Source organism: Vespa velutina, chromosome 2 (genome assembly GCF_912470025.1).
Source record: "Vespa velutina chromosome 2, iVesVel2.1, whole genome shotgun sequence".
In the NCBI taxonomy this organism is placed as follows: domain Eukaryota; kingdom Metazoa; phylum Arthropoda; class Insecta; order Hymenoptera; family Vespidae; genus Vespa; species Vespa velutina.
In genome coordinates this window covers 3,685,463-3,710,809 of record NC_062189.1, presented here as the reverse complement: position 1 = coordinate 3,710,809, position 25,347 = coordinate 3,685,463, and the positions used below count along the sequence as shown (strand labels likewise).

At 28.9% G+C, this 25,347-nt stretch overlaps 2 protein-coding genes across 5 annotated transcripts; one reads left to right on the top strand and one right to left on the bottom strand.

Moving 5' to 3' along the window:
• Window positions 1-842: 842 nt before the first annotated feature.
• On the top strand, window positions 843-4,900 carry LOC124957615 (heat shock protein 75 kDa, mitochondrial). Its single transcript, XM_047514662.1, has 13 exons — window positions 843-1,725; window positions 1,945-2,043; window positions 2,142-2,224; window positions 2,303-2,530; window positions 2,606-2,772; window positions 2,853-2,962; window positions 3,048-3,121; window positions 3,207-3,553; window positions 3,634-3,781; window positions 3,856-3,983; window positions 4,062-4,249; window positions 4,330-4,628; window positions 4,734-4,900. Exons 1-13 carry the CDS (start codon window positions 1,611-1,613, stop codon window positions 4,833-4,835), a joined length of 2,088 nt encoding a protein of 695 aa, XP_047370618.1. The 5' UTR covers window positions 843-1,610; the 3' UTR covers window positions 4,836-4,900.
• Window positions 4,901-5,428: 528 nt separating this feature from the next.
• Window positions 5,429-25,206, bottom strand: LOC124957612 (dmX-like protein 2). Of its 4 annotated transcripts, none has more exons than XM_047514650.1 (41): window positions 24,753-25,206; window positions 24,146-24,343; window positions 23,879-24,032; window positions 23,661-23,744; window positions 22,861-23,073; window positions 22,648-22,783; window positions 22,349-22,546; window positions 22,050-22,228; window positions 21,758-21,970; window positions 21,306-21,492; window positions 20,856-21,217; window positions 20,454-20,749; window positions 20,150-20,368; window positions 19,770-20,060; window positions 19,517-19,663; window positions 19,156-19,414; window positions 18,831-19,084; window positions 18,514-18,727; window positions 18,070-18,432; window positions 15,734-17,989; window positions 15,345-15,659; window positions 15,153-15,254; window positions 14,912-15,094; window positions 14,579-14,812; window positions 14,361-14,498; window positions 14,030-14,262; window positions 13,768-13,949; window positions 13,329-13,695; window positions 13,014-13,244; window positions 12,681-12,933; window positions 12,407-12,611; window positions 12,061-12,325; window positions 11,827-12,000; window positions 11,642-11,740; window positions 9,947-10,033; window positions 8,724-8,784; window positions 8,433-8,641; window positions 8,202-8,346; window positions 7,919-8,136; window positions 7,754-7,837; window positions 5,429-7,690 (listed from the first exon to the last, which is right to left on the bottom strand). In XM_047514650.1, exons 1-41 carry the CDS (start codon window positions 24,837-24,839, stop codon window positions 7,574-7,576), a joined length of 10,212 nt encoding a protein of 3,403 aa, XP_047370606.1. In that variant the 5' UTR covers window positions 24,840-25,206; the 3' UTR covers window positions 5,429-7,573. The 4 variants fall into 4 exon arrangements, with proteins under 4 accessions (XP_047370606.1, XP_047370607.1, XP_047370608.1 ...); XM_047514651.1 differs by having other exon boundaries at window positions 14,579-14,809; XM_047514652.1 differs by having other exon boundaries at window positions 21,306-21,459.
• Between the last annotated feature and the right edge of the window lie 141 nt (window positions 25,207-25,347).

Sequence of the window (25,347 nt, the reverse complement as noted above, 5' to 3'; positions counted from 1 at the left end):
ATACACATATAAACATTATTTTTTCTTTTTTTTGGAAACACTTTCTGTAATAATTCGTGAATTTTTCTATTGCTTTGTAACAATTTATTGTTCAAAAAAAATATAAGAAAATAAGGGAAGACAGTTAATTTATAAAACAAACAAAAAGTTATCATTATATGGTAATTAAGAAAGTATCAAATTCGATAATTAAATTGGAATATAAGGTTTAATCTTATTTTATACGATGCACGATTTACAACACTATTAGATATTATCGTAAAAAAAAAAAAGAAAAAAAAAAAAGAAATTTCAAGTGTTTCGAACAAAATTTATGTTATTATAATTCTCCATTTTTCCAAATGGTCTTTCAAAAAAGGTTGATATAACTGTAATAAAATGTTTCGCAAATAACAAAATCGGATAATATTCTCATTTAGTTGAATTCATTTGCGAATTATCGATGACGGTGCAACGTTGATAAATTCATGAACATGTTTTATCGAATGAGAGTCAAGACATTTTTTCATGTCTTTGTATATTTTTATGCAATGTTGTAGAATAATATTGTTTCAAATATATTATACAGATAATAATAATAAAAAAATTTATATACCATATAGTATACCAATGCCTCTTTTTGTATTTCCCTTATCTTAAACCGACCAAATTTTATATTATCAATTATAATCTAATTAATAATTATAACATTAATTTTATAATATATTTAAATATTTTTTTTCTATATATATATATATATATATATATATATATATATATATATATATATACACGGATTATTGATTATTAATTATAGAATATTAATTCTTAATAAATCCCGATTATTTATATATTTATATTATAAAAAATATATGTATGTACGTCCATATATCTAATATCAAGATGTGTATACAAATTTATGACGAAATTCATTTATGATTATCCAATTTGTAAGAAAATGTATAGATTAATATTAAAGTTTATGCAAAATCTGAATGTGTATGTCTGACGCAATGCGGTGCATCGGTAAATGTATAAAAGGAATGCACAGTCTCTGATATGGCTCGCAATTCTTTCAACGAAGACGATCAATTCGTGCGCGTGCCTAGTCGAGACAGAGATTTTCAAGCGCATTGACCTCAGCCATAAACCTAGGGTCGCCAACTTAATAAAAATTTATATGTCGAAAGAATAGCAAAGCATAAGTAGTCGTATTTGCATTATATCTGAAGAAAGATTGAAATAATCATAAAATTCTATTAATCACGATACAAAATGTTTTATCCATTTTAATAATATTCACGTTTTTTCGATCGCTTAAATGATATTTAACGGATAAAATAAAGATAATTAAATATGTCAAGTTTTCTCAATTTGATTTGTACTTTTTCAGTTATAAAATTTCGTCTACGAAATATTTGTAAGAAACATTTTTTAAATATCTATATAAAAATATGAACAAATAAAATTTTATGTTATCCATTAAATTTTTACAGTCATTTAATATAGGAACTTTTGATTTATGTGATATTTAGTCTTGATTGGCTGAGAACAAATGACGTATTGAATTAGAATTTATCATTTGTACGCAATCAGCAATATTTCTAGTAGAATCTGGAAAGGTTTTAAAGATGGCGGCGTCCTTTCGGCTTCGGCATGCGATAAAATTAGGAAAATTGTTTCCTAAACGAATAACTTATAATGTCGAAAGAACGATCATTGAACGAACATGTAGACAACTTGCCGGTAATTTATTTTTCCATTAATATCATCTTTATATTTCTATAATATGATGATTTCGATTATTTGGTTATGTCGTCATTACAAAGTTAATTGTTCTTAATAAATATTATATACTGTAATATTAAATACTTTAATTGCTCATTTTATTATTTTTCTATATTTCATAATGTATGTAATAATAATATAATTTTCACAATATTTTACTTTGGTTTTATTTCACAGTAATTCCCGGTAATCATATACGTTGTTTGTCATCACAAACAGCAACTCAGTCTTCGACTGAATATCATAATATAATACAAGATACAGAAAAAGTTACAGGTAATTTTAATAAGAATAAATAAAATTCAATTGACAATTTTAATTCTTATATTCGATAATTTTTTCTTTTTTTTTTTTTTTTTTTCTTTTTTTTCCAGGAGAAAAAGCTAAACATGACTTTCAGTCAGAGACTCAGATGTTATTGCAGATCGTTGCAAAATCATTGTATTCTGATAAAGAGGTTGTTAATTGTTTTAAAAATATTTTTTTTTTTCTTTATAATTTTATCATAAATCATAATTATATTATATATTTATAGGTATTTGTTCGTGAATTGATATCTAATGCCAGTGATGCTTTGGAAAAATTAAGATACCTCAGACTAAGTAACACTGAAGTTGGTGAAGTAACTGGTGATAGAAATTTAGAAATTCACATTGCTACTGATAAACAAAATCGTATATTAACTATTCAAGATACAGGAATTGGTATGACACATGAAGAATTAATATCCAATTTAGGAACAATTGCTCGTTCTGGTTCCAAAGTATGTCGATATATCTTATTTAATATTTAATAAATAAATAACAGCAACGTTTTCACCTAACCTATTTTACTATAGGCATTCTTGGAACAAATCAAAGATAAGCAAAATGAAGGAGATCCATCTAAAATTATTGGACAATTTGGAGTTGGTTTTTATAGTGCATTCATGGTAGCAGACAAAGTTGAAGTTTATACTAAATCTTATGCAAATGATGCTGACGGTTTTTGTTGGTCATCTGACGGGTAAATCATGATTCAATATTTTCCATTATGATTGTAATATAATATAAAAGAACTAAAGGTGTGTTAAAATTGTTGGATAGATCTGGATCTTTTGAAATATCACAAGCAGAAGGTGTGCAACCAGGTACTAAAATTGTCATACATTTAAAACCTGACTCTCGTGAATTTTGTGATGAAAGTGTAATTAAAGGTAAGCTTTCTTAAAAATAATTAATATTTTAGTTTTTTTTTCCCTCTTGTATATTATATTAATTACAATTTCTCTTTTCCTTTAGGTATTATCACAAAGTACAGTAATTTTGTAGGCAGTCCTATTTATGTTAATGGTCAAAGAGCTAATACAATACAGGTATTGTATAAATATTAATATAAATATATTTATATTTAATTTATTATATGTTGCTATACTATATTAATAAAATTGAATTTTTTAGCCTCTGTGGATGCTTGACCCAAAAGATATTACGCCTCTACAACACACAGAGTTTTACCGATTTATTGGAAACTGTTTTGATACTCCAAGATTCATATTACATTATACGACCGACGTACCATTGAGTATAAAAGCATTATTATATTTTCCGGAAGAAAAGCCAGGTCTATTTGATTTAGCTAAAGACACAGCTGGAGGAGTATCATTGTACAGTCGAAAAATTTTAATTAAAAATAAAGCGGAAAATCTTTTACCTAAATGGTTACGTTTTGTAAAAGGTGTTGTTGATTCGGAAGACATTCCTCTTAATTTAAGTCGCGAATTGTTACAAAATAGTATTTTGATTGGGTAAGATTATTCAAAATCATATTTTTTTAATCCTTATTAAATGTGAATACATCGTAAAATAATATTTTTAATTTTTGCAGAAAATTACGCAACGTACTTACGGCTCGTATATTGAAGTTTTTGCAAGATCGATCTGTAAAACAAGTTGAGGATTATAATAAATTTTATAAAGAATATGGATTATTTTTAAAAGAGGGTATTGTTACTAGCAATGAGCAATCAGAGAAAGTAATTTTTTCAACATTTATATTACTCATATATTTCTTTTATATCGTACGTTCTAATAATCAATGTATTTACAGGAAGATATAGGAAAATTATTAAGATTCGAATCATCTGCAACTTCTCCAGGAGAGCTAATTAGTCTTCCACAATATTGTAGCCGTTTTGCTCAAGATCAAAAATATATATACTATTTGTCAGCACCTAGGTAAGAATTATTATTTTTATCATTTCTATGAATTTTCTCCAAACGATTATTTTATTTTGAAACAATTTATATTTCTAGTCGTACATTAGCGGAACAATCACCGTATTACGAATCTCTTAAAAAACGAAATCTTGAAGTTTTATTTTGTTATGAACCTTATGATGAATTAGTTTTGATGCATCTAAGACAATTTAATTCTCATAATTTAGTGTCAGTTGAAAAAGAGATGAGAGATAATAGCGACGCCACTAAAACAGAAAATTTTGGTTTGTATATAGTTTCTGTGTATTCAATTTTTTCAAATGTTTTATAATTTCATATATTTTTCTTTTTTCTCTTTTTATAGGTATTATTGATAAGGAACAAATGGATAGTCTCGTAAGTTACATGCAAAATCTTCTGAAGAAAAAGGCTTATGAAGTTAAAATGACGAATCGCCTTGAATCACATCCTTGTGTAGTCACCGTTCAGGATATGGCTAGTGCGAGGCATTTTATACGCACGCAGAGTCATCAATTAAACGAAGAAACTCGCTACAATATTCTTCAACCGAGATTTGAAATTAATCCGTCTCATCCATTAATTAAAAAACTTTGTCAATTAACGAAAAATGATTCAAAACTTGCGGATCTTCTGATACAACAAGTATGTGACAATTATCGAATATAATTTGAAACTATATATATATATATATATGTATTTGCATAATTTTATTTATTTACATATTTTTTTTTTAAATCAATATTCCAGTTGTTCATGAGTGCAATGGTCGGTGCAGGATTGATTGAAGATCCACGCATACTATTAAATCCGATGAATGAATTACTAACGTTGGCTTTGGAGAAACACTAAAGCTATTATTTTGTTTCATCTAAAATCTTTTTTTTTTTTTTTTTTTTTTATACAATTCTATTATAGATAATCTGACGAAATTAAATGCTGACGAAAAAAGTATTCTTTCATTGAACCTTTAGAAATAGTAATCAAATAATATATAATATTTTTAAAATAATAGGAAGTGTGATTTATTTAAGCTTACCCATTTGAAAAGAGACTACTTCGATCTTTAATTGTCGAAAAACAAAAAAAAAAAAACTGATCCAATAACAATCAAAGTCAGTGAAAAGTTTATTTTTGTTTACGTAAACAAATAATGACCGCGCGTTTAAAATTTATCCCTATTTAAATATTAATTTAGATTTATTTTATATTTAACATTTGTTTTAAATTATGAAATATCAAAATAAACGTATTATTGTTTAAATATTAATATATTATACTATTTTGAAGTATCTATATATGTATATATATATAAGAATAAAGCAAAATAATTTTTTGTGGAAGTTTTTTTTTTTTTTTTTTTTTTTTTTTTTTTTTTAATTATTGTGAAACATTTTGTATACGTACCATTTTTTTGATGAGTTCGTGATTAATTATAAAACTTATAAAAGGTAAAGTTATTTTTTATTTTTGCTCAAAAAGTCACATACAAGTTAATTGTAACTGTACCATTTAGCAACAAGAGACTGTAGCATTTGATTATTACTGTATACGTTAATTATTTAAAAATATGCCCTAAGTCAAATAATGTAATACATTTGAAAACATTTAAAATCATTAACAAACTACTTTTGACTTTTTGGATTATTCACATGTTACAATGTAACATTAGCAACATTCTAATAACGATTGTCTATATAGTAACTCATATAATTATGTTATTTAATATATTAATATACAACGTATACATTCGAAAGCTAAATAAAATCATAGAACGTAATGTATATGATACACGCAATAATAAAAGAAGCAGGACATTTCTAATGTTTATATACTTTTTTTTTTTTTTTTTTGACAATGAATTACTTTCGTACAACGAATCATGTACAAGAAAGTTTAAGTTAATGAAATATCAGAATTTTTTTTTTAACGAATAATTGATTATAATTCCTTTCAGGAACACATAATAATTTTTATATATTAAAGGTAAATTTATATATATATATGTGATTATGGCCGTAATATATGCTTTTGCTTTAATGTAATAACAATAACAAATCGCAAATATTAGTGTACATTCAATAAGATATATATATATATATATATATATATATCTATATATATATATAAGACTGAAATAGATGTGTCAGTAATAATTAATTTTACATTGGTTTAATGATTTTATTTGTATTACTTTTTTTAACGCAGCTTATTGTGTATGAAATTAGGTTAAGTGTTCAATGATAGGAACCTGCATAATCCGTTCCAGAGAATAAATAACATTCATCTCAATGAACTTATTTAGATTATTTCACTTTTCAGCCTTTAAAGACTTTTAGTATTATCTACTCAAAATTGTAGTTGCACGTTTCATGTTTCTTGGAAATTTATGTTCCATCGTCACTACCATTATCATCATCATTATCATCATCATTATTATCATCCATTATTACCATCATTTAATAGATTATTTCTCTTATGTGAGATTTTTTTACACAAATTACTTTCTACTTAATCACTACTATAACGAATATAATAATAGTTTTTCATTTTATAATGTATTACAGACAAAAGACATCAACAATTAATTTTGTCTAAATAAAGAAAAAAAATTTATATTGGAAAATGCGCATTCCATGTAATTATAAACAATGTTCATATGAATAATGTACAATTGATTGTATACTTGATAGCTATACATTCTGCAGGAAATGATTGCTTAGGTTTTGTAATTCAAAAGAATTCTTCTCTTTTGAATAGAACTATTTCCACAGAATTATATCTTACATTAAAATATTGTGATTCGTATAGATTACAGATTCAATCAATCAATAAGTTTACTTTCATATGAGAAAGGAATGATTGTTAATAATAAATTACGTTTTATCATATGATATATACACTTTGGCGAAAATACACTGTTTTAAAGGTATAGCAAATTATACCAAAGATATTACAACAAAGCTGAAAACTAGCTAATTTCTGATCTAACTAAAATTATAATTTCTTGTAATTAGATTCTAGAACCTTGGTTTTAGGCAACACTATATGATTCCATATGGAATACATTTCATTTTTTCATATTGTGAACTATTTTCTATAACACATATTAATTTGTTAAAACACTGTGCCACACTATCAACATGTGTGCGTATATTGCAAAATTATAAATTTGTGTATATATATGTATATATATATATACACACATATATATATATATATATGTATATATATATATATTATACTTAGGGATTATATTTTTATGGAACTTTCTGAAGAAATCATTTCTCAATACTAGCATAATGTCTCTAAAGATCAGACTGTTATTTTTTAATACATATATTTTATATAGCTGTATTTTTGATACAGCATTCCCAATTCACTTGCATATATCAGGTCATATGAACAGAGGTGTAATATATTGGCAATGATATATGTTGCTGACTCAAATAGAGATATATTGCCCGCGTGTGTAATATAAGATAACATATGCAGTTATCTTTAATGGTCCACTCTATTCCTCATAAAGCATAAACAAATTTTGCATAGTTTTACCTATTTGTGAAGCACAAGTTTTTAATGTATATTTTCTAATATAATGTGTGAACAACGCAGTCACGCTCTGGCAACTGACGAACTTTCATTGAACCATCTGCTCCACATGAAAATAAACGTCCTGCTGAGTCTACGTGTAATTGTGTAACACCCTGAAATAAAACATATAAATATCGTCCTTCATAATAAATTCTTTAAAACAATTTACAATATACCTGTCCAATGTTTTTGAAAAAACTAGATCGAGGATGTTCTGCAGGAAAAGAGTGTAGAAGACAATGGACGGTTAATCCCCATATCTATAATAATAATCAATTGTACATATTTATATTCAGTTTTATTATATAAACTGAATCACATATTAAGTTTAATTTGTTTACTTTAATATCTCCATCACCAGCACCGCTAACAAAGAATTCCTCATGTGGATCCAAAGCTAAACATTTTATAGCAGATTCATGTGCTTGGAATCTATGACGTTGTTGTCTTTGTCGCACATCGAATATATTGATATCTCCTTTTTTACCACCACTTATCAATAATTGATGCTGTGGTGCCAATACAAGAGAACTAGCTCCTTGCTCGTGACACGTAAAACCTAATAAGTTAAATAATTAATGAAAGAATGCATGTACCTTTTCAATAAAATTGTTGTTTATATACCTTGTATGAGAGATTTATTTTGTGGTAGTAATGTATCCCAAAGCGCAACATTGCGTCCTTCGGAACCATGACCTGCGGTAGCTATGAGACTGCATGCTCCAAGAAAGACGAAATCAGCTGTTACTTTACTATGGCACTGATAATTCTAAATAAAAAATACAATTTTGAGATTAATATAACATAATCGATTTATCGCTTAATTATACTAACATTTTCATCAAAGAAACTTACAAAAAATGGACGTGCTGTTCCTTCTCTACAAGCCACTTGGAATAAACTTAAGTGTCCATCGGAGTCAGCCACTCCGAATTTGTTACCATGTTGAGAAAAACGAACGCGAGTAACTTTAGCAAATGTACCTGGTGGTCTTGGTGTTGCAACAGCTGTTTGATGACCCCATTCCCATAACGAGACTGATCCATCTTGCGATCCAGTTAAGTCTAAAATCAATAATATATAAATTGTTAATGAATATTTTTTACTAATCATAAAATCTATAATCATTTATTATAAAATACTTGCACAGTGGTAAAAGTGGATGAGACGAAATCCTTCTGATACCATCGATTTTATGCTTCAAAATCTGTTGTAATAAAATAAAATAATGTTAAACAAGAGCATATATTAATTATAAAAAATACACAATTTATATTCGTAAATAAATATAACAACGCAGTAATGCTTAGCAAGAATGAATATAACAGATATTTCCTTATTTCAATGCAAAAAAATATAGCAATTATTTGTTCATCAAATTACTTGATCTATGTAGAACATGCTTGAAACTTTTTCAGATAATATGCAATACATAGCAAAATGTAAAGTACGGTAAATTAAAAATTTAATGAGTTGTTTTTTCTTTGAACATTATTTAAACTGAATATTTTGTGTGTTTTGTATGTATGTACGTTTTATACATTGATATTTATTGTAATACTTAAAAAAAAAAATTTGTTCTGATATGACACTAAAGTTTAATGTATGAATCTAATTGTGATCTAAATATGTGAAACAAATATGAATGCGACATCAGTTTAACACGTTTTATACAGAATCTATGTTGATAACAAACATTTGTTCGTGTCGAGTTATACATATACAATGCTGCAACATGCAATGCACACTCATTTGCAGCATATATTTAATTAGAGTTTATATACTTTATACAAAAGCCATGAATTTGTTTAGATAGCTAATTAATGATATCTATGCTCCAAGCTCCATCAACTGAATATCACTATCATTACAGTTGAACTTTGTACATGAAATATATTTTTTACATACTGTGATATCAAGAAAAAATAAATAAAATTAATGTCCTATACATAACTAGAATTCGTAAATTACTATACATATTTCTAAAATCATGCTTTAACAGAATATTACAAATATCATTTCATCACTTTAAAAATTGTGCTCAACATCTAATCTGTGATATTCACAAAACACAATGATCAAATGTTAATATAATCATGCCTTACCACTGAACTATAAAATTCAATGTAATTTCTTTATATCTGGTTTGTAAAATCAATAATTCTATATAAATTCTCATTTAAAATTTTTTATAAGAAATTACTTGTCTCTATAACAATGATATATATTTATTAAAATAATCTTTAAAAATATATATTTTGATCTATTCTCGAGATGTTACAAGCCAGAGCAGGCTGCATTAGCAGGCAAGAAATTGAACATGAAACTGGCACTAGGACAGGCTAGGGTCTGTTTGATCGTTATCTCACCGGCTGCAACAAGTGTTTGCTCCTATCAGCAACAAACTGACAGAAACGCAGGTCGTGGGAGCCAGGAAAAGCAGGCATCCCCTTCATCTGAGCGAGCGAATGAGCCACCAGGTCAGTGACGCAGACCAAGTTAGATGTTAGGCAAGCATTGAACAAGCAACATTGTCTCTGTCACCACTTGTGCTACCCCGACCCAATATGTCACATTCATGGCTCCCAAGGCTTGACTCGTAATTTTATTTTAATATTGGGATATTTTGAGAAAAACAAATATAGAAAAAAACTTAAAAATATAATGAACTTTTCATTTATATTATAACTCTTAAAAAAAGAAAGAAGAAAAAAAAAAGAAATAGTAGCAAAATATTTATTGATAGTTTCAATAGATATGTTATTTGGTTTGATTCAAATATTACATTTTTTTTTTTTTGCAAAACTTAAATAAATACCTTTTAAAACGAGCAAGCCTTGCATATAGCCGTGCCCTAATTAATAAGGCACTGTGCAAATTAATTCTTGACATTCCATGCAATGGATAAAATAACTTATATGTTTTTTATTTTTCTTATTTATGACTCCACAATACTTAAATAATCGAGACAAAAAATACCATTTAAATACATGATCACGTAAAGTTAAAGTTATAATGTTACTTAATAAAAGATAATAATAGTATCACTTATGTGCTAAAATATTTGTGATACAAAGAATTTAATTGCAAATATGTGCATTGCATATGATAAGAGACAAACAAATAAAAAATAAAGCCACTAAGTGCATTACAGAAATTTATATCTGCTTTATCAATATACTTGTACAATATAAATTAGCTAAGAGAAACTGCTTAATTTTTACTATTTATAAATTCAAGGAACAACCTGGATTAATAGTTTTGCATAAAAAATGAAATATTTGTATATATTTAAAAAAAAAAAAATATCTATCAATTTTAATAGTTTTTATTAGACAATATATATATATATATATATATATATATATATATATATATATATATATATATATATATGATCTAGTTTAAAATAATAATATCAACATTATTATTATTATTATTGTTACTACTATTTCTTTTTTTCTTTTTACTATCTGCAGCCATTGCAATTTACAAATTAACTGCATCCACCATTATATTCTGTTTTAAATATAAATTAATCTCTTAGTTTCTTAAAAAATTATGGTGCCAGTAAAAGTAGACTTATTTGTTATAGAGGATACAAACATTAATTGATTTATATACATTAACACAGATGCAAAGGAGCACAACATTTTTCAATCGATTGATATTCAGTTTTGGTATCTTTGAGTTTATATATTTAATATTTGTTATATTATATTAGCATAAATGCTGTTTCTCTTAAACATAAAATCATATACATATTAAAATATTTGAAAAAATCAGAAGAAAATCTCATTAGAATTTTGATTATATGAAGAAAATAATAGACAACAATGCAAACAGATTTGAAAATGTTAAACAAATAGGCACTAAATGTTATAAACACTGGGAAGATAAAAAAAAAGAAAAACTTTAGTGTCCTGTACAACACAGAATATCAGAATAATATTAGTATAACATAAAAACAAAAAAATAATAATACGAAGATGATTATTTGAAAACATAGAAATCAGATTACTGTGACAACATATACAATTTATACAGTATAAATGTCAACTCACCACACTAGCACCTCGGCCACTCTGGCTCGCTATACCTGACTGAGGTTGAGGACTATTTGATTGTGGACTTTGTGCAAGTAATGGACGATCAGCTGCTGTCTGTAAATAATCAAATAACACACACAAACATATATATATATATTTTATCTAAGATAATAAATAATGAATCTTTATTGAATTTATACCTGTATAACTAAGAAGCTAGTTGGTTGTACGGATTCTGTATCCTGTTGTTTACTTAAATTAATTATATCGAATTCACATTCATCTTCTAGCCACGATGGAAGTTCTAAGAGTAATGATATATTCATTTCCTGAACTTCACGAGGGGTGGCTAAAGCCATTAATCCTCCATTCACCTGGTCAAACAAATTAATTAATTATAATGTTATCATAGTAATAAATAAATTAAAACAAACCTGATTTAGGCAAAATGCACTAATACTATCTTGCTCCTTGTGAATAATTCTGACAGGCTCAGCTACGCTTGTTGTACCACTGTCGCTTCCTCCTTTATCCTCTCCTCGATTTAAATTATCAATAGCCGTTTGATTGCTATCGAGTATAGATGATAACGATCTCCTTTTTCCAAACACTGCTCTTATAAATATATCTTGAACCAATTCTTGTCTAACTAAGTAGCACCATAAACGATTTGCAGGAGCTGCGGATGCCATGCGGGTACTAATACGGCGAAAAGATTATTCATTTTAAACGGATAGATAATTAATAATACAATTTATTTTTTAATTTAATTTTACTTACTTAAAAGGCGTGTTTCCTTTTTCTAATAATGCACGATACTTATGAATAGCTGGTTTTCCAGGTGTGGGCGCTGGATCTGGTGTACAACCTGGTATATAATTTATAGGAGCCGGTCCTTTTGACTCTAATTCCTCCCTTAAAGTTTCCTGCCATTGTGCTACAATACCTAATGTGCCATGAATTAATGGACTACTCACAGGTAATTCTGTAACAAAAATATCAATTTTAAGTTAATACAAAATCGCGAATTACAATGTATATTAAATAAAATTACCTTGCATTTCTATGCCTGCAACGTTTAAGAAATCTTGCAATTGTTTTTGCAATATTTTAACAATTGCTAATCTCATGATGCACCAGCTATGGGAGTTTGGATTAGAATGTTCTATGTTGTCCTTTGGTTTAATCTTTGGCTTCGAATTCGTATCAAACACGTCTTCCTCATCTTCAGAAGAATCTAAGTCCGATACAGCAGAGTCTGACGAATCGTAGTCAATTTCATCGGCATATTCACTCTCTATACGTGGCTGATGAAATACAATTGATATAAATAATTTTTATTTAAAATATATATATATAGTTCTAATTAAATTAAGTAATGTATTACCTTCATTAGGAAATAGGAAACCATGCTCATCTGGGGTGAAACAAATTGTTCTCTGTACGTTGGTTTGTCTTCCTTCATATTTGGTTGTTGTCCTGTGAATTGCCCTAACAATTTCATATTTAATTTCATACGTTGTTTAGTCAGTGATGTCATAGTATTCCACATGGCACTAGTAGTACTTTGACTTTCATTCGAAATCTCTGCTTTCTCTATAGCATTTGTATTAGCACTCTGTAATATTTATACAGAATAATTGAAATTTATACATACAGGTTGAAAATATAATGATATAAAAATATTAAGATATATGCTAACCTGACTACTCGTGCTTGCTACTCGCAATAATTTTTTAACACCACCTCCAAAAAGACAAGACCAAGTACTATTGTCAAAACATTGGCCAACAAGTCTATATAAGATATGGCTATCACAGCTTGATAAGGCGTAAACGAATAAACTCATATACGTTGCTACAAAAGTTTCACAAAGAAGAATGTTTAATTTTGGTGTATCTTCATCTTTTTCGCGTGCCAATAAAGCACGTAAATTTGTAACGCCGGGCCACTTAGAGGGTGAGGTAGTTATGCATACTCCATCGTCCGTTGAATATCGTCGATGATAACGATTTGAAGCAACTAAATGACCACCAGAAAATGTTTCTATTTCTGCTACTACTGGGAAGCTGAAAAAAAAAAAAATTAAGTATTATAAAAATATTTATAGATATGTCATTATTTAACAAAGATCATATTACCTATCTGGTTGATGATGTTTCATAACAAAAGTATCGGAATCGCATAAAGATTGATAAATACAAGCACTAAGTGCAACTGCTAAATCTCTCATTATAAATACTTCACGGCAATATGTATTTCTATTAGGCATTGGAGGATTTCGTAATTCTACTAATGTTTGTAACATATCATGTGCTAAAGACTAAACATAAAGAATAAAATTATCATTATTTTCCTATTATTTAATATCGAATATGCTGTTATCATTTTTCTATTACGAACCTGTAAATGTCTGACAGGATCAGCAACAACTGTTTTATTACAAGCAACACTTGCGCTTAATAAAGGAAGAGTAGTCGGGAAAGGAAGTGGACTAAGTAATTGCTGTTGAGTTTTTTCCTGTTGTAATTCTTGTAAAAGAAGTACTAATTCCATCCTCACGGATGCTAAACCACCACCGGATGCTCCGTGAAGAGAACAATATGATAATAATGTTCTTAACAATGTTTCATTAGCTAAAATATATAATCAAATATATTTTCTTTTTCTTTTTTTTCATATTCTCTTAAATATTTGAATTTATATTTTATAAAATTTAACTGTATTACATTACCTTTCAACCATTTCTTCCTTTTGGCAGCTCTTTGTACTTTAGCTTCAAAATCTAATTTTTCTGCAACTAATATTTCATGCAGTGTTGGTTGTTCTCCAGCCCTACATGGAGGTACATCATCTACCATTCCACCTTCATCTAAAATTGATTTTACAATATAGTACATATTGAAATTTATTTTATTTTGACGTGTAAAATAAAATTTCTTATATAATTACATTCTGAAGTATTATTCGCATCTCCATCCGTATTGACACTATAATTACAAAGTTGTCTCAAAGCATCTACTTCTCGTTCCAGCCAAACATACAACTGATACCTAAGTTGTCCTCCATCCACTTCAAAACCAGTAGCTAATGTTGATAATTCTTCCATGAGAATTTTTAAACAAGCAACAAATTTTAATTGTTGTGCCATAATGTCTAACTGCCCAGATGACTTTGCAAGTTCTTCTAAAATATTATATATTTTTATTGTCTTATTAATTCCGAATAAATATTTAATGTTATTAATTAAAAAATTATAACGAAAAAGAAAAAAAATATCCTTACCTTCTTTGTCTAATTTATTAACAGTGCCATTTTGATTTCCATCCAGTTTCATGCTTAATGGAGGACTATCGCCATCTTCGTTATCGGCATTATCATCGTCCCAGTTCAACACTAATTCTTCAGTTTCTCGCACAATAGGTTGCGACCAATTGGTAGCTCCCCAATCAATAGAAGCAATCGATTCTAACGAACAATGTTTAACTTTATATTTTGTTATTATAAATGTATAATTAATTTATACCTTGAGCATCAGAAGTTTTTTTAGTTTCTGCACCCCAAACAATAATCCCTGTATCTATTTGTACATCTTGTGTCCTGGATTTGGTTGGACTATTCAATAGACCTAAATAACGATCATTAATTATAGATTTTCATTCATTTTTTTTTTTTTTTTTTTTAATGATATTATTTATCATTATAGTATAAAACTTACTAGGTGAATTTTCACAATTTGTGTCCATAACTTTACTAGGTAATTTAGACAAAACCTCAAGAGCAAGAGCAGGACAGCCTGCTTTAAAATGAGCATGAGCAGTAGTGAAATATAATTGTCTTTCTAAGGGAGTAATACTGTCTTCTAACGTAAGGTGTTTATCTGGTTGAGTCTTCACCTCTGTACCATAACTAAATCCTGATATAACTACAGAATGACCCTTCTTTTTATCTTGTGCAGTAGAAGCAATATACTGTCTAATTAATAATGGATGTGTACGTAAATAGACATAAAAATTGAAGACATTTGGATTTGCTGTAATATATGAAAAATAAGTTAGGAAAAGTATCATCAAATTATACTTAATTATAAATATAAATAAAAATCACCTGTAGCACCCTCAGGTTTGTCAGATTCATCATTATATTGTGGATGCATAGTACCAACATTAGTTAAAAGTAAAGTATTGAGAGATCCTGAATGATCTTTAAGTATCCACAGTGCCATACTTCGTAGAAAAGGATCAGGATGACATTTGTTCATATCTTGATTTTGACCATCTTTATCGCAACCTAAAATTTCCTCATAAAGCAATCTTCTCATATGTGGAGATGTTGTGTCATCTTCGTAAAGTCTTGCAATAATCATTGCAAGTTGAATATCATTTAATTTGTCCAGGCATACATCAATGGCATCTTTCAATGCGCCTGCTAATAAAAAGAATGCTGCAGCATGTTCAAATCTTTGCTTTCCAAGTAGTGCAAATGCATTTTTCAAGGCTGCTTTTCTCCATCTGTTTTCTGTAAAGTTATTTGCAAAAAAGGAGGTCATTCTGTCATCTTTTTTATTTCTAAATAATCCCCATACTAAATTCTTTTTCTTCATAGCTAAATAATAAATAGCAGCGTCCAAAGGATCTTGATTTTGTTGAAATGCCGCTTTAGCGATCTTATCGATACATCGTTTTAACACAATATTACTTCTAATCCACCAACCAACACCAAGTTCTTTTAATACAGACCATTTGGGCTGTCCCTTTGCATATGATGGAATTAATCCTAGCAATTCTTCTTCAGACTCGGAATGAAAAGCCCATACAAGGTTATTAGATGAAATACCTTGCTTCTGGAATTGTGCTCTTTGTGCCAATGGAAGACAACGTATTAAATAATTATAATGTTTCATAGCCAAAAGGAATCTGAGCCCACAGTCATCCAATGAATCCATAGAAACTGCTTCGCCATCGGGTATACCTGTTAAATTTTCCTTTGCAATTGCATTTTTAGCTGCATCTATTGCAAAACGTTCTGCAAAATCAACATTACATGTTGATACGGTATCAGCTAATGCAAGAAGATGCATTTGATCAAGACTAGATAGACCAGGTAAATGAGTATGAGTTAAAAGACGCGACAACATTCTACCCTGTCTGGGACCAAAATGAGATATTCCTTGTCTTTCTGGTACTGAAGCTCGTCTGTCCTTTTGATGTGAACAATCATAATCTTCATCTAACATATCATCTAATGAATCACCTTCTTCCAAATTACTATCAAATAATTCATTATAATCCTGTTTATCTTCGTTTTGTTGAACAGCATTTGTTTCTTTATCTGCAATTAAGAGAGTCCAAAGTGGTAATGGTGATATAGAAGTGATTTCAGCATAATCTAAAGTAAGTTCTTCTGGTATTTGAGTCGTTGAACCTCTTGGTTCGAGTGGTGAAGTTGTACCAACGTAACTGACTGACATTGTCCTTGATCTAGACCATCCACCTCTTTGTTTAACCATATTTTCATCATCAACTCTCAAAGAACACGAACTTCCTATACATCTAACTAAATGCGATAGAATAGCTTTAACCCATCGAATTTTTCCAGAATTTAACAATTCCATTAACTGTTTTGGATGATATTGCGGTAATACAGGACAAGCTATTCTTGATGCTTCAAAAAGACCATAATCGGGCATGTAATCGAAACTAACATTCTCATTTTGTATCCCACGTTTTTTCTTAGCATCGAGCATCGTTAAATTAATACTACTAACGCGTGATAAATGTGGCATGGATGATACATTAGCCAATCTTCGTTGCGATGTTTCTTGAGCTAAGGTTCTTAAATCTTCGTCTCTTAAATTTCTACTTGCTTGAAATTCATCTGATTCCTGATGTTGTAGATTTGAATGGAAACAATCTTTCTTTGGACTTGGTTTCCATTGTGAATAAACATGCATCTCTGAATCCATACCAACAACTAATATACCATCTCTTACCCATGATATTTGCATAGGTAAAGGTGGCAATCCATCGGCTGTAGTTAATTCAATCTTTCTTAATTTCATCCATCGAATTTCATCTACAAACTGTGGTTGTGCTAGTGATGAAGTTTTTCTTAGTATTGGTCTGTTACTACTTTGAGATTCTTTCATTGCTTTCATATTTGCTTGTGCAAGGTCAGAGCAAACTGGTGTGAACAACATAATTTTTGATCCAACACCAACTGTTAATATATGAGAACCATCTTCTTTGGATACCCAATCCAATTGAACTAAATGTTTTTGCGTCAGTGGACACGTGTTACCATTTTCTATAATTGATTTTCGTAAAGATTGAAGAGTACTGAATGAAGGAACTGCCAGCAAACCTTAAATAGATGATATGATATGATATTACATGAAAAGTATTTTTAAATTATGAAATAATTAATTATCGTATATATTTTACCAGCGTTAGATTTTGTACTTTCTCCATTTTCGCCATTCCTTGGTGATCTTATGTCTTCGTGGCTAAGAGTTTGTAAAACTTGCGTAAGCCTTTGTTTTTTCTGTAAAAATCTACTATCATACAAATAGCTAAGATCTAAATGTTGATCTACTGGAATTCGAGGTAAATGAATATTCTTCAAATGAATTGTATCCTCTAAAATCCATTCACTGCCACCTGTACTTTCACATTCATATATAGCAACACAAAGATTTACATATCTTGAGTCAGGATCGCTTTTTGTAGGTCGTGTAAATGATTTCCCATATTTATAAGCACAAGCAATACGACCACTATAAGCTGCACTAATATTTAACGGTTGACCTATAAAATGATATAAGAAAACATGAAAGATTTTTTCATATGTATAATTTGTACAAAAATTTGTTGTGATTAATAATATACCGGTAATATCAATTGTAGATTCCTGATCTTTTCTGACCATCTCCCATTCACACCATTCATAATCAAGTTTGTCTGGTATAGTTTTTGTAACTTTACATTTCCAAAAGCGTATAGTACTATCACTGCACGCTGTTACAATAATGTATGGTGCAAAACAAGCAGGATATATAGATGAACTACTTAAGTGGCCTGCTGCTGGTGCCGCATGTATTACCTATTTATAGAGAGAAAGAGAAAGAGAGAGAGAGAGAGAAAGAAAAAGATAATAGATAATTGTATATATTCTATTAGACAAAATTAAGAATAAGAATAAAAACCTCCACTCCATCTGGTAATGGTAATTCTTGAGTGCAAACTTTCGTAGTTGTAATAAGAACGTGGCTATTATGTCGATGATGAAGGAAAGCTGTATCATATTCAGCTTGACTTTCACGTCTACTTCTATATCCATTTTGACTTGGTCTACGAGATCTTCTACCTTCTTGATGACTAGATCGTCCGGGTGTACCTTCCTCATCTTCATCTTGGACTAAATGAGAATCTGGGACATACATCATTGATCCTGATAATCCTGTAAGAATAAATACATTGTAAATAAGATACTGTTATAATATATTTTGCAATAAATGTGTAAACATGTACCTGTTGTCTCAGGTTGTGATGCAATAACTAAACGCCACATATGTACTGTTGTTCCTTGTTGAGTTCTTTCTAATACCACGATATAAAATGGTTCTTCAAAAATTGCTGATTGTTGAAGATCCACCATAGCATCCAATGTCGATTCCATTAGACCTAAATCATTACTTGAGGTATCTATTCCACATTGTTTTTCATCACTTCTTTCACCAGTAATTAATTGCTCTTGGAATACATGAAGGAATTGAGTATTTTGCCAATCCTAAAATTTCAAATGTTATAATTATAAATGCATTATTATAAAAATATACGTTTATTTTATTGCAATATAAATATAAAATTTTTTTAAATGAACAAAACTTACATGAGTAGCATCATCGATAGCATCTAATTGTATAATACATCCTGGTCTAGCTGTTGATTGTTGAGAGACTATTTTTATTCTATCATGTATAGAATGTCTAATACCATCATCAGATGAAATATCCGTGGAGAGACTGGCCATTGAATCCTAAAAAAAAACAAAAAAAAAAAACAAAAAAAGAAATAATTAAGAATGATTTAACATTCTATTATATCAACTGTTAATATTGAAATAATTTGAATCGATTACAGACCATCATTCTGCTCCTTCTTTCACTGATAGATACTTCTGCTAACAAAGTTCTAGCATCAATGACAGCTTGATAAACTCTAAGACACTCCCCATCACTAGCAACAAAACAAGCACTAGGAGAATTAGATAAATTGCCTAATGTTGTGCTTGGTAATAACGTTGGAATCCAGGCAACGTTACTAAATGCAGAAATTTCTGGAGAATTAATTCGTGCTAATTCAGAAACTCCGCCACTTTTAGACAAAGGTCCTACAGCATCTACTCTCCAAAGAATTAATTCACTGCAAAAACCCTAATATATAAAAATATATAATCATTAACACACACACATACGTATATATATACATATATATGTTAATGAAAATTAAAAGTAAAAATTACATTTATACATATAGCCGATGGCATATCTTTTGATTTATTCACATCCTGCTTATGATCTACATGTTCTGTAGTATCTGCATTTTGAGAACAAGTATTAGAAAACTCAGGTATATTATGATGTGAAGTTGTTACCAACAATGGAAGAACAGGATGACAAGTAATGTCATTTACTCGGAAACGATGTCCAGAAGCTCTACATGCATGACCTATACTTAGCACCTAATACAAAAAAAAAATGTCGTGTTATAAAAAATATTTTATTTTTATAAAAAAAAAAAGGAGAGTGAGAGAAAAAGAAACTTACCTGAGAGAATTTCGTCTTATCAGCAAATGTAAGTTGCCAAAGATTTAATGTTCCATTAGAGTGTTTTGACACCATTGATACCATTGGGCTAGGATGAGTTAATAAATCATTAACTTGATTTAACTCTTGATTTTTTCCACTCTCTGCATTATTAACACCTGTGGAAGTTGTTTTATTTTGACCTTGATCAACATGTTGCACGCTATTCAATAATTCTTGTCCTGCTCTTGAAGTTAATGTTGATTGCTCTTCATCTTGTTCGATAAGGCTTGGTAATGGTGTTGTTATTTCAGCAGCTTTAAAAATTTTTTAATGATTGATAAAATAGATAAGATACTACAAAGTGTAAATATTGTACATCCTTAATTAAGATCCATATTTTATAATTATTCAATTACTTACGATCTGTAGGTTTAGTTGAAGATTTTGCAACTTCTCGAATGTTTAGTAACGGTCCTCCAGTATTATGAGAATACATGGATACATTGTGGCTCATAGTAGATGCATCACCAAGAGGAAATGCATTTGGTATTCGCGTGGAAAATGAAATCTGTGCTTGTCTAAATGAACCAGGATGATATTCATCTAGCCATTCGATATGCCATATCAAAAAGCTTCCATCTATAGGATGAATTGAGAAAAGCAAATCTGGATTATGATGCCAGTCTCTTAATAATGTTTCTATTTTTGTATCTAACGAATCTGGTGCATGATTCATTGAAGATGTTGCATCTGTTGCAATAGAATTTATAGATGTAGTATTGCTGTAATATAAGTTAAAAAAAAGTAATTTAACACATTCTTATAATAAAATTATAACATTGTATGATATAAAAAATCATTGTATCATACCTAAGACTTTGATGAGAATGTGCACTATGAGCCAAGCTATGATGAGAGGAAGTAGTATGTGTAGTATGATGTTCATCACTGCTATGATCTTCCTGACTAGCAGATCGTCCACCAACACCTTGCTTCTGTGCACTTTGTGATCGATTTCCTTTTTCTGCATAGAGCATATAACAGGATAAGATGCTTCCTAATAAACACATTCACTAACGAAAAACTATATTGCATGCAAGGAATTCTTATTAATTCTATTACAGAAATATCAAAATTATGCCTTAATACATATATTTATAATACTATATACGAATTCATATTTAATATATTTCTGTAATTGAAGTTGTAGTTAAGTGAAGTTGTATTATGGATATTAATTATGAAAAAAGTTTGATAAAAAATTAAAAAATTATTAAGTCAAATATATATATATATATATAAGAAAAAGCTATATAACTTACTTAATGTATATTCATCCTCTGAATCATGATCTATATGATCAACTTCTTGTTGTTGCAATCCCTCTTCCTTTTCTACTACCTTTCGTGTAAGCTCTTGTAAAATACTTTCAGCTTGCATAGTAAAATGCATTTCTTTGTTATTAAGCCAATGCAAAATGAAATTTGGTTCTCTTTCAGGATCTCCAGTTATTAAACTTGGTACTAATGGAATATCTATAACATGAATATATATTGTAAATTATATCAAAGTAATATTATCTTCATGTTTTAAATATTTAATATTTTATAATACCAGTCTCTGCATTAATGCTAGCTGCTAAGTGAAAGTGCATGCCTGGATAATGGCCAGAACTTTGATAATTATTATGAAAGTCATGCACAGAATACGTTGAAGGTAAAGTTGGCAAAGTAGGTGCCGCATGGCCTGCTTGATGTTGTTGTTTAGCATGGCGACGAATATGAAAACATGTTCTAATTTTTCATGAAAAATAACACCAATAAAAAACAAATTGTATTAAGAAAATATTATTCAATCATGTAATTTTAATATTTAAACATTTTATTATTAATATAAGAATATGTTCTACATACTTCATATGTTTCAATCGTTGCATAAATCTATGTTTATGCATATTATGATGGCGATGTTTCCCATGATGTCCATGTCTATCAGAACCTTCGAACTGACTCATATTAGCCAAACCTTCTATTTCAGGTGGTATGGTTTCTGTCCACACTCGACAAATGTTATCCCGACATGAAGTTACCAACATGTTAGATACTGAGCCTCTAATTATTAAAAAAAAATTTTAATTAAAGTTCAATACCGATAGACATAGATTCAGATAGATTTTTATTAAATTTTATTTATCTTATAATAGTATACATACTTGGGCATATATTTGCTTGTTTTTCTCCATGATAAGTGAGTTACAGCACGTGGATGTGCTACGTATACGAAACTGTAACTATCACTTGATAATGTTTGAGAAAAATTTGATTGATCTACACTTCGCAATGGAAAAACTAAATGTAAAAATAAATGTTGTTTGGATTACTTGATATATATACATTATTATTTTAGAATCAGATAAAGTACTAACTTTGTTTATTTTCAAACCAAATTTTGACTAATCTGTCATTCATCCCTGTTGTTGCGAATAAAGTTCCATCTGGGCTAAATCTCATAAGATGTACTGGTGTAGCTGTACGGCATTTCCATACACAATTCCATGCACCTGGATCATTAGCATTATTAGAATCCCCAGGTCCAGGACTTTCAGCTTCACCTCCAATAGAGAATGTCACTGCTCCAGCTATAGCAAAATATATGTTTATATAAGTTTCCATAAACCTTTTATATAGTTTTATATTACTAAACTATAGCTAAAAAAATATACAATATATTTAATCATAATATCCTTTATATGTTCAATATCAGTTTCATAGTTATAATATGTAGCATATAAAGCATTGACATTGATGATATAACGTATCAAAGGTTACAGTAATTCATGCTGGATTATTGTTACTCAAAATGCTAAATAATATAAAAAAATTGGTGCTTCTAGCTCTTATTAAATTAATTTAACTAAATGTTTTATTATATGAAATTATTGCTACAAAATAATATATAAACTAATGCAAAATAACTGTACAAACTAGCATATGTAATAATTTTAGAATAACTAATATATAAATGTAAATTAAAAATATTATCATGATCATTATTCAAGCAAGAAAATAATCTCATGTAAATGAAATAATTGAATTGAATTAGCTAATATCTAAAAATTAATTATAGATAATAATTTATAATAAAGACATATTTTCAAAGCTTTTCAACAATGCAATATTTTCACATGCAAACACTAATGTTCATTCTCAAAACGAATGAACTCACGATCTTGGGAAGAGTGTGTGGTAACATTTTGATCATTTCCACTCATAGTATTTTCTTCCGACTGTAACGCTTTTGCCTTTGTAGCTGTACATAATATTTTTATATCAATAAATAAAACTAAAGAGTTATTGTATAACCAGAACTCTAATATGTTTATATTTTCTCCTAATTTTGTTATTGTGTATATATATATATATATATATACACATTAAACTTACTATGCTCTTCTTGAAATGGCATAATATTTTGATGCCATAATTGCAAAAGTTCGCCACCTGTCAATAGCCTCGTTCCTTCTAAATTCCATGATAAAGAAGTGATATTAGATTCTGTTTGTAAACTTCCTGTTTGAACCCAACGATATTCCAATTGCTAAAAAAAAATTACAGATAAAAGATTTTATAATCTTATACTATATCATTAATCATGTAATATCAATTACAGAGATAAGTTAAGTGTCATAAAAAAAAAAAATAAATACACACATGTGAACAAGTACTATGTATCAATGGCGTTGGCTCAAATATGCAGACTTGATTTTCATAAGCTGCAGCAATCTTTCCTGTATCCGTACTACAGTCCAAACAACTAATCCTAATATAGTTGTGTACAGCTCCTGGTATAATTTGTACACGCTCAAAATTGTTAGCCAAAATGACAATGTTGCAACCAGCAGCGTATGCCTGAATTTAATAGAAAATATCAGATAAATTGATATTTCTATATCTAAGATGCATATATTATATTTATAAATTTATTATATAAAATATCGAAAAATGTTCGAGAATGCGGGATAGAGCAAAGTATAATATTTATGGATAACGTTATTCAATTGTCATCATATCGTAAAAATTGTACAATATCGAATAATTGACTTATTCCGAATGCACACGGGAAATAAATCCATAACAAAAGTGTCTAATCAGCTGACTCTCATATACGTTAAGTCAAATTCATTTTTTTCTCTTCAATATCACGATATAAGATTGTTATCTCTACAAGGACGATATCATAAAGATCGTATAATATATACACATACGTTCGTCGGAGAAAAAAAAAATGAATCTAAAGGAAATAAAGTAATAAACTTACCGTGAAAGATATTCCCTCGACAGAACCGACAGCGTAGCAGCGGTCGCCTGCATTGCAGGCTCCGCTTAATATTTGATGACAATTCATTTTGTGATCATTAAGATCAGATCATTTTTAAACACGAATTTAATTTCTAACCAATATAAGTATCACGCACGAGTTAATCAGCTACCAACTCCTCCTCTCGCAATCCCGAAGGGACACGTAAAATTGACGTGACACAGTAATCCAGCCGCGAAGGTGCGGCCATCTTTAAATGGATATCTATCACTATATTTCTCCCTTTCTTCCTCAAATAAATTTAGTCATAAAAAAGAATAATCTCTAGATGCAACTCTTTCATAAGATTGTAATATGAAACTTCTGCGCAAATAATTATTATCATTTTAGATCTCTTCCTTTATTGAGTTATATCAAACGTATAGATATAGACGATATTACAACAGTGTTCGAATTGATAGCTCATGTAATTGGTTCTTTTATTGAAGTTCAACCAATCAGATTTCAACGACATATAGTGCCCTCTATCGATAAAATACAAAAATATCGATATTATTCATGAAAAAGAAAAAAATTTAAAAAAGCCCGCCTAATA

Bases quoted from the DNA above. Each gene is read 5' to 3' on its own strand.
- LOC124957615 (XM_047514662.1), top strand. From the start codon at position 1,611: ATGGCGGCGTCCTTTCGGCTTCGGCATGCGATAAAATTAGGAAAATTG. The intron at 2,225-2,302 runs GTTGTTAATTGT...ATATATTTATAG, and splicing joins CATTGTATTCTGATAAAGAG to GTATTTGTTCGTGAATTGAT. The intron at 4,250-4,329 runs GTTTGTATATAG...CTCTTTTTATAG, and splicing joins CACTAAAACAGAAAATTTTG to GTATTATTGATAAGGAACAA.
- LOC124957612 (XM_047514650.1), bottom strand. From the start codon at position 24,839: ATGAATTGTCATCAAATATTAAGCGGAGCCTGCAATGCAGGCGACCGC. The intron at 24,033-24,145 runs GTGTGTATTTAT...ATTTTTTTTTAG, and splicing joins TACATAGTACTTGTTCACAT to CAATTGGAATATCGTTGGGT. The intron at 12,326-12,406 runs GTAAGTAAAATT...TCGCCGTATTAG, and splicing joins AAAGGAAACACGCCTTTTAA to TACCCGCATGGCATCCGCAG.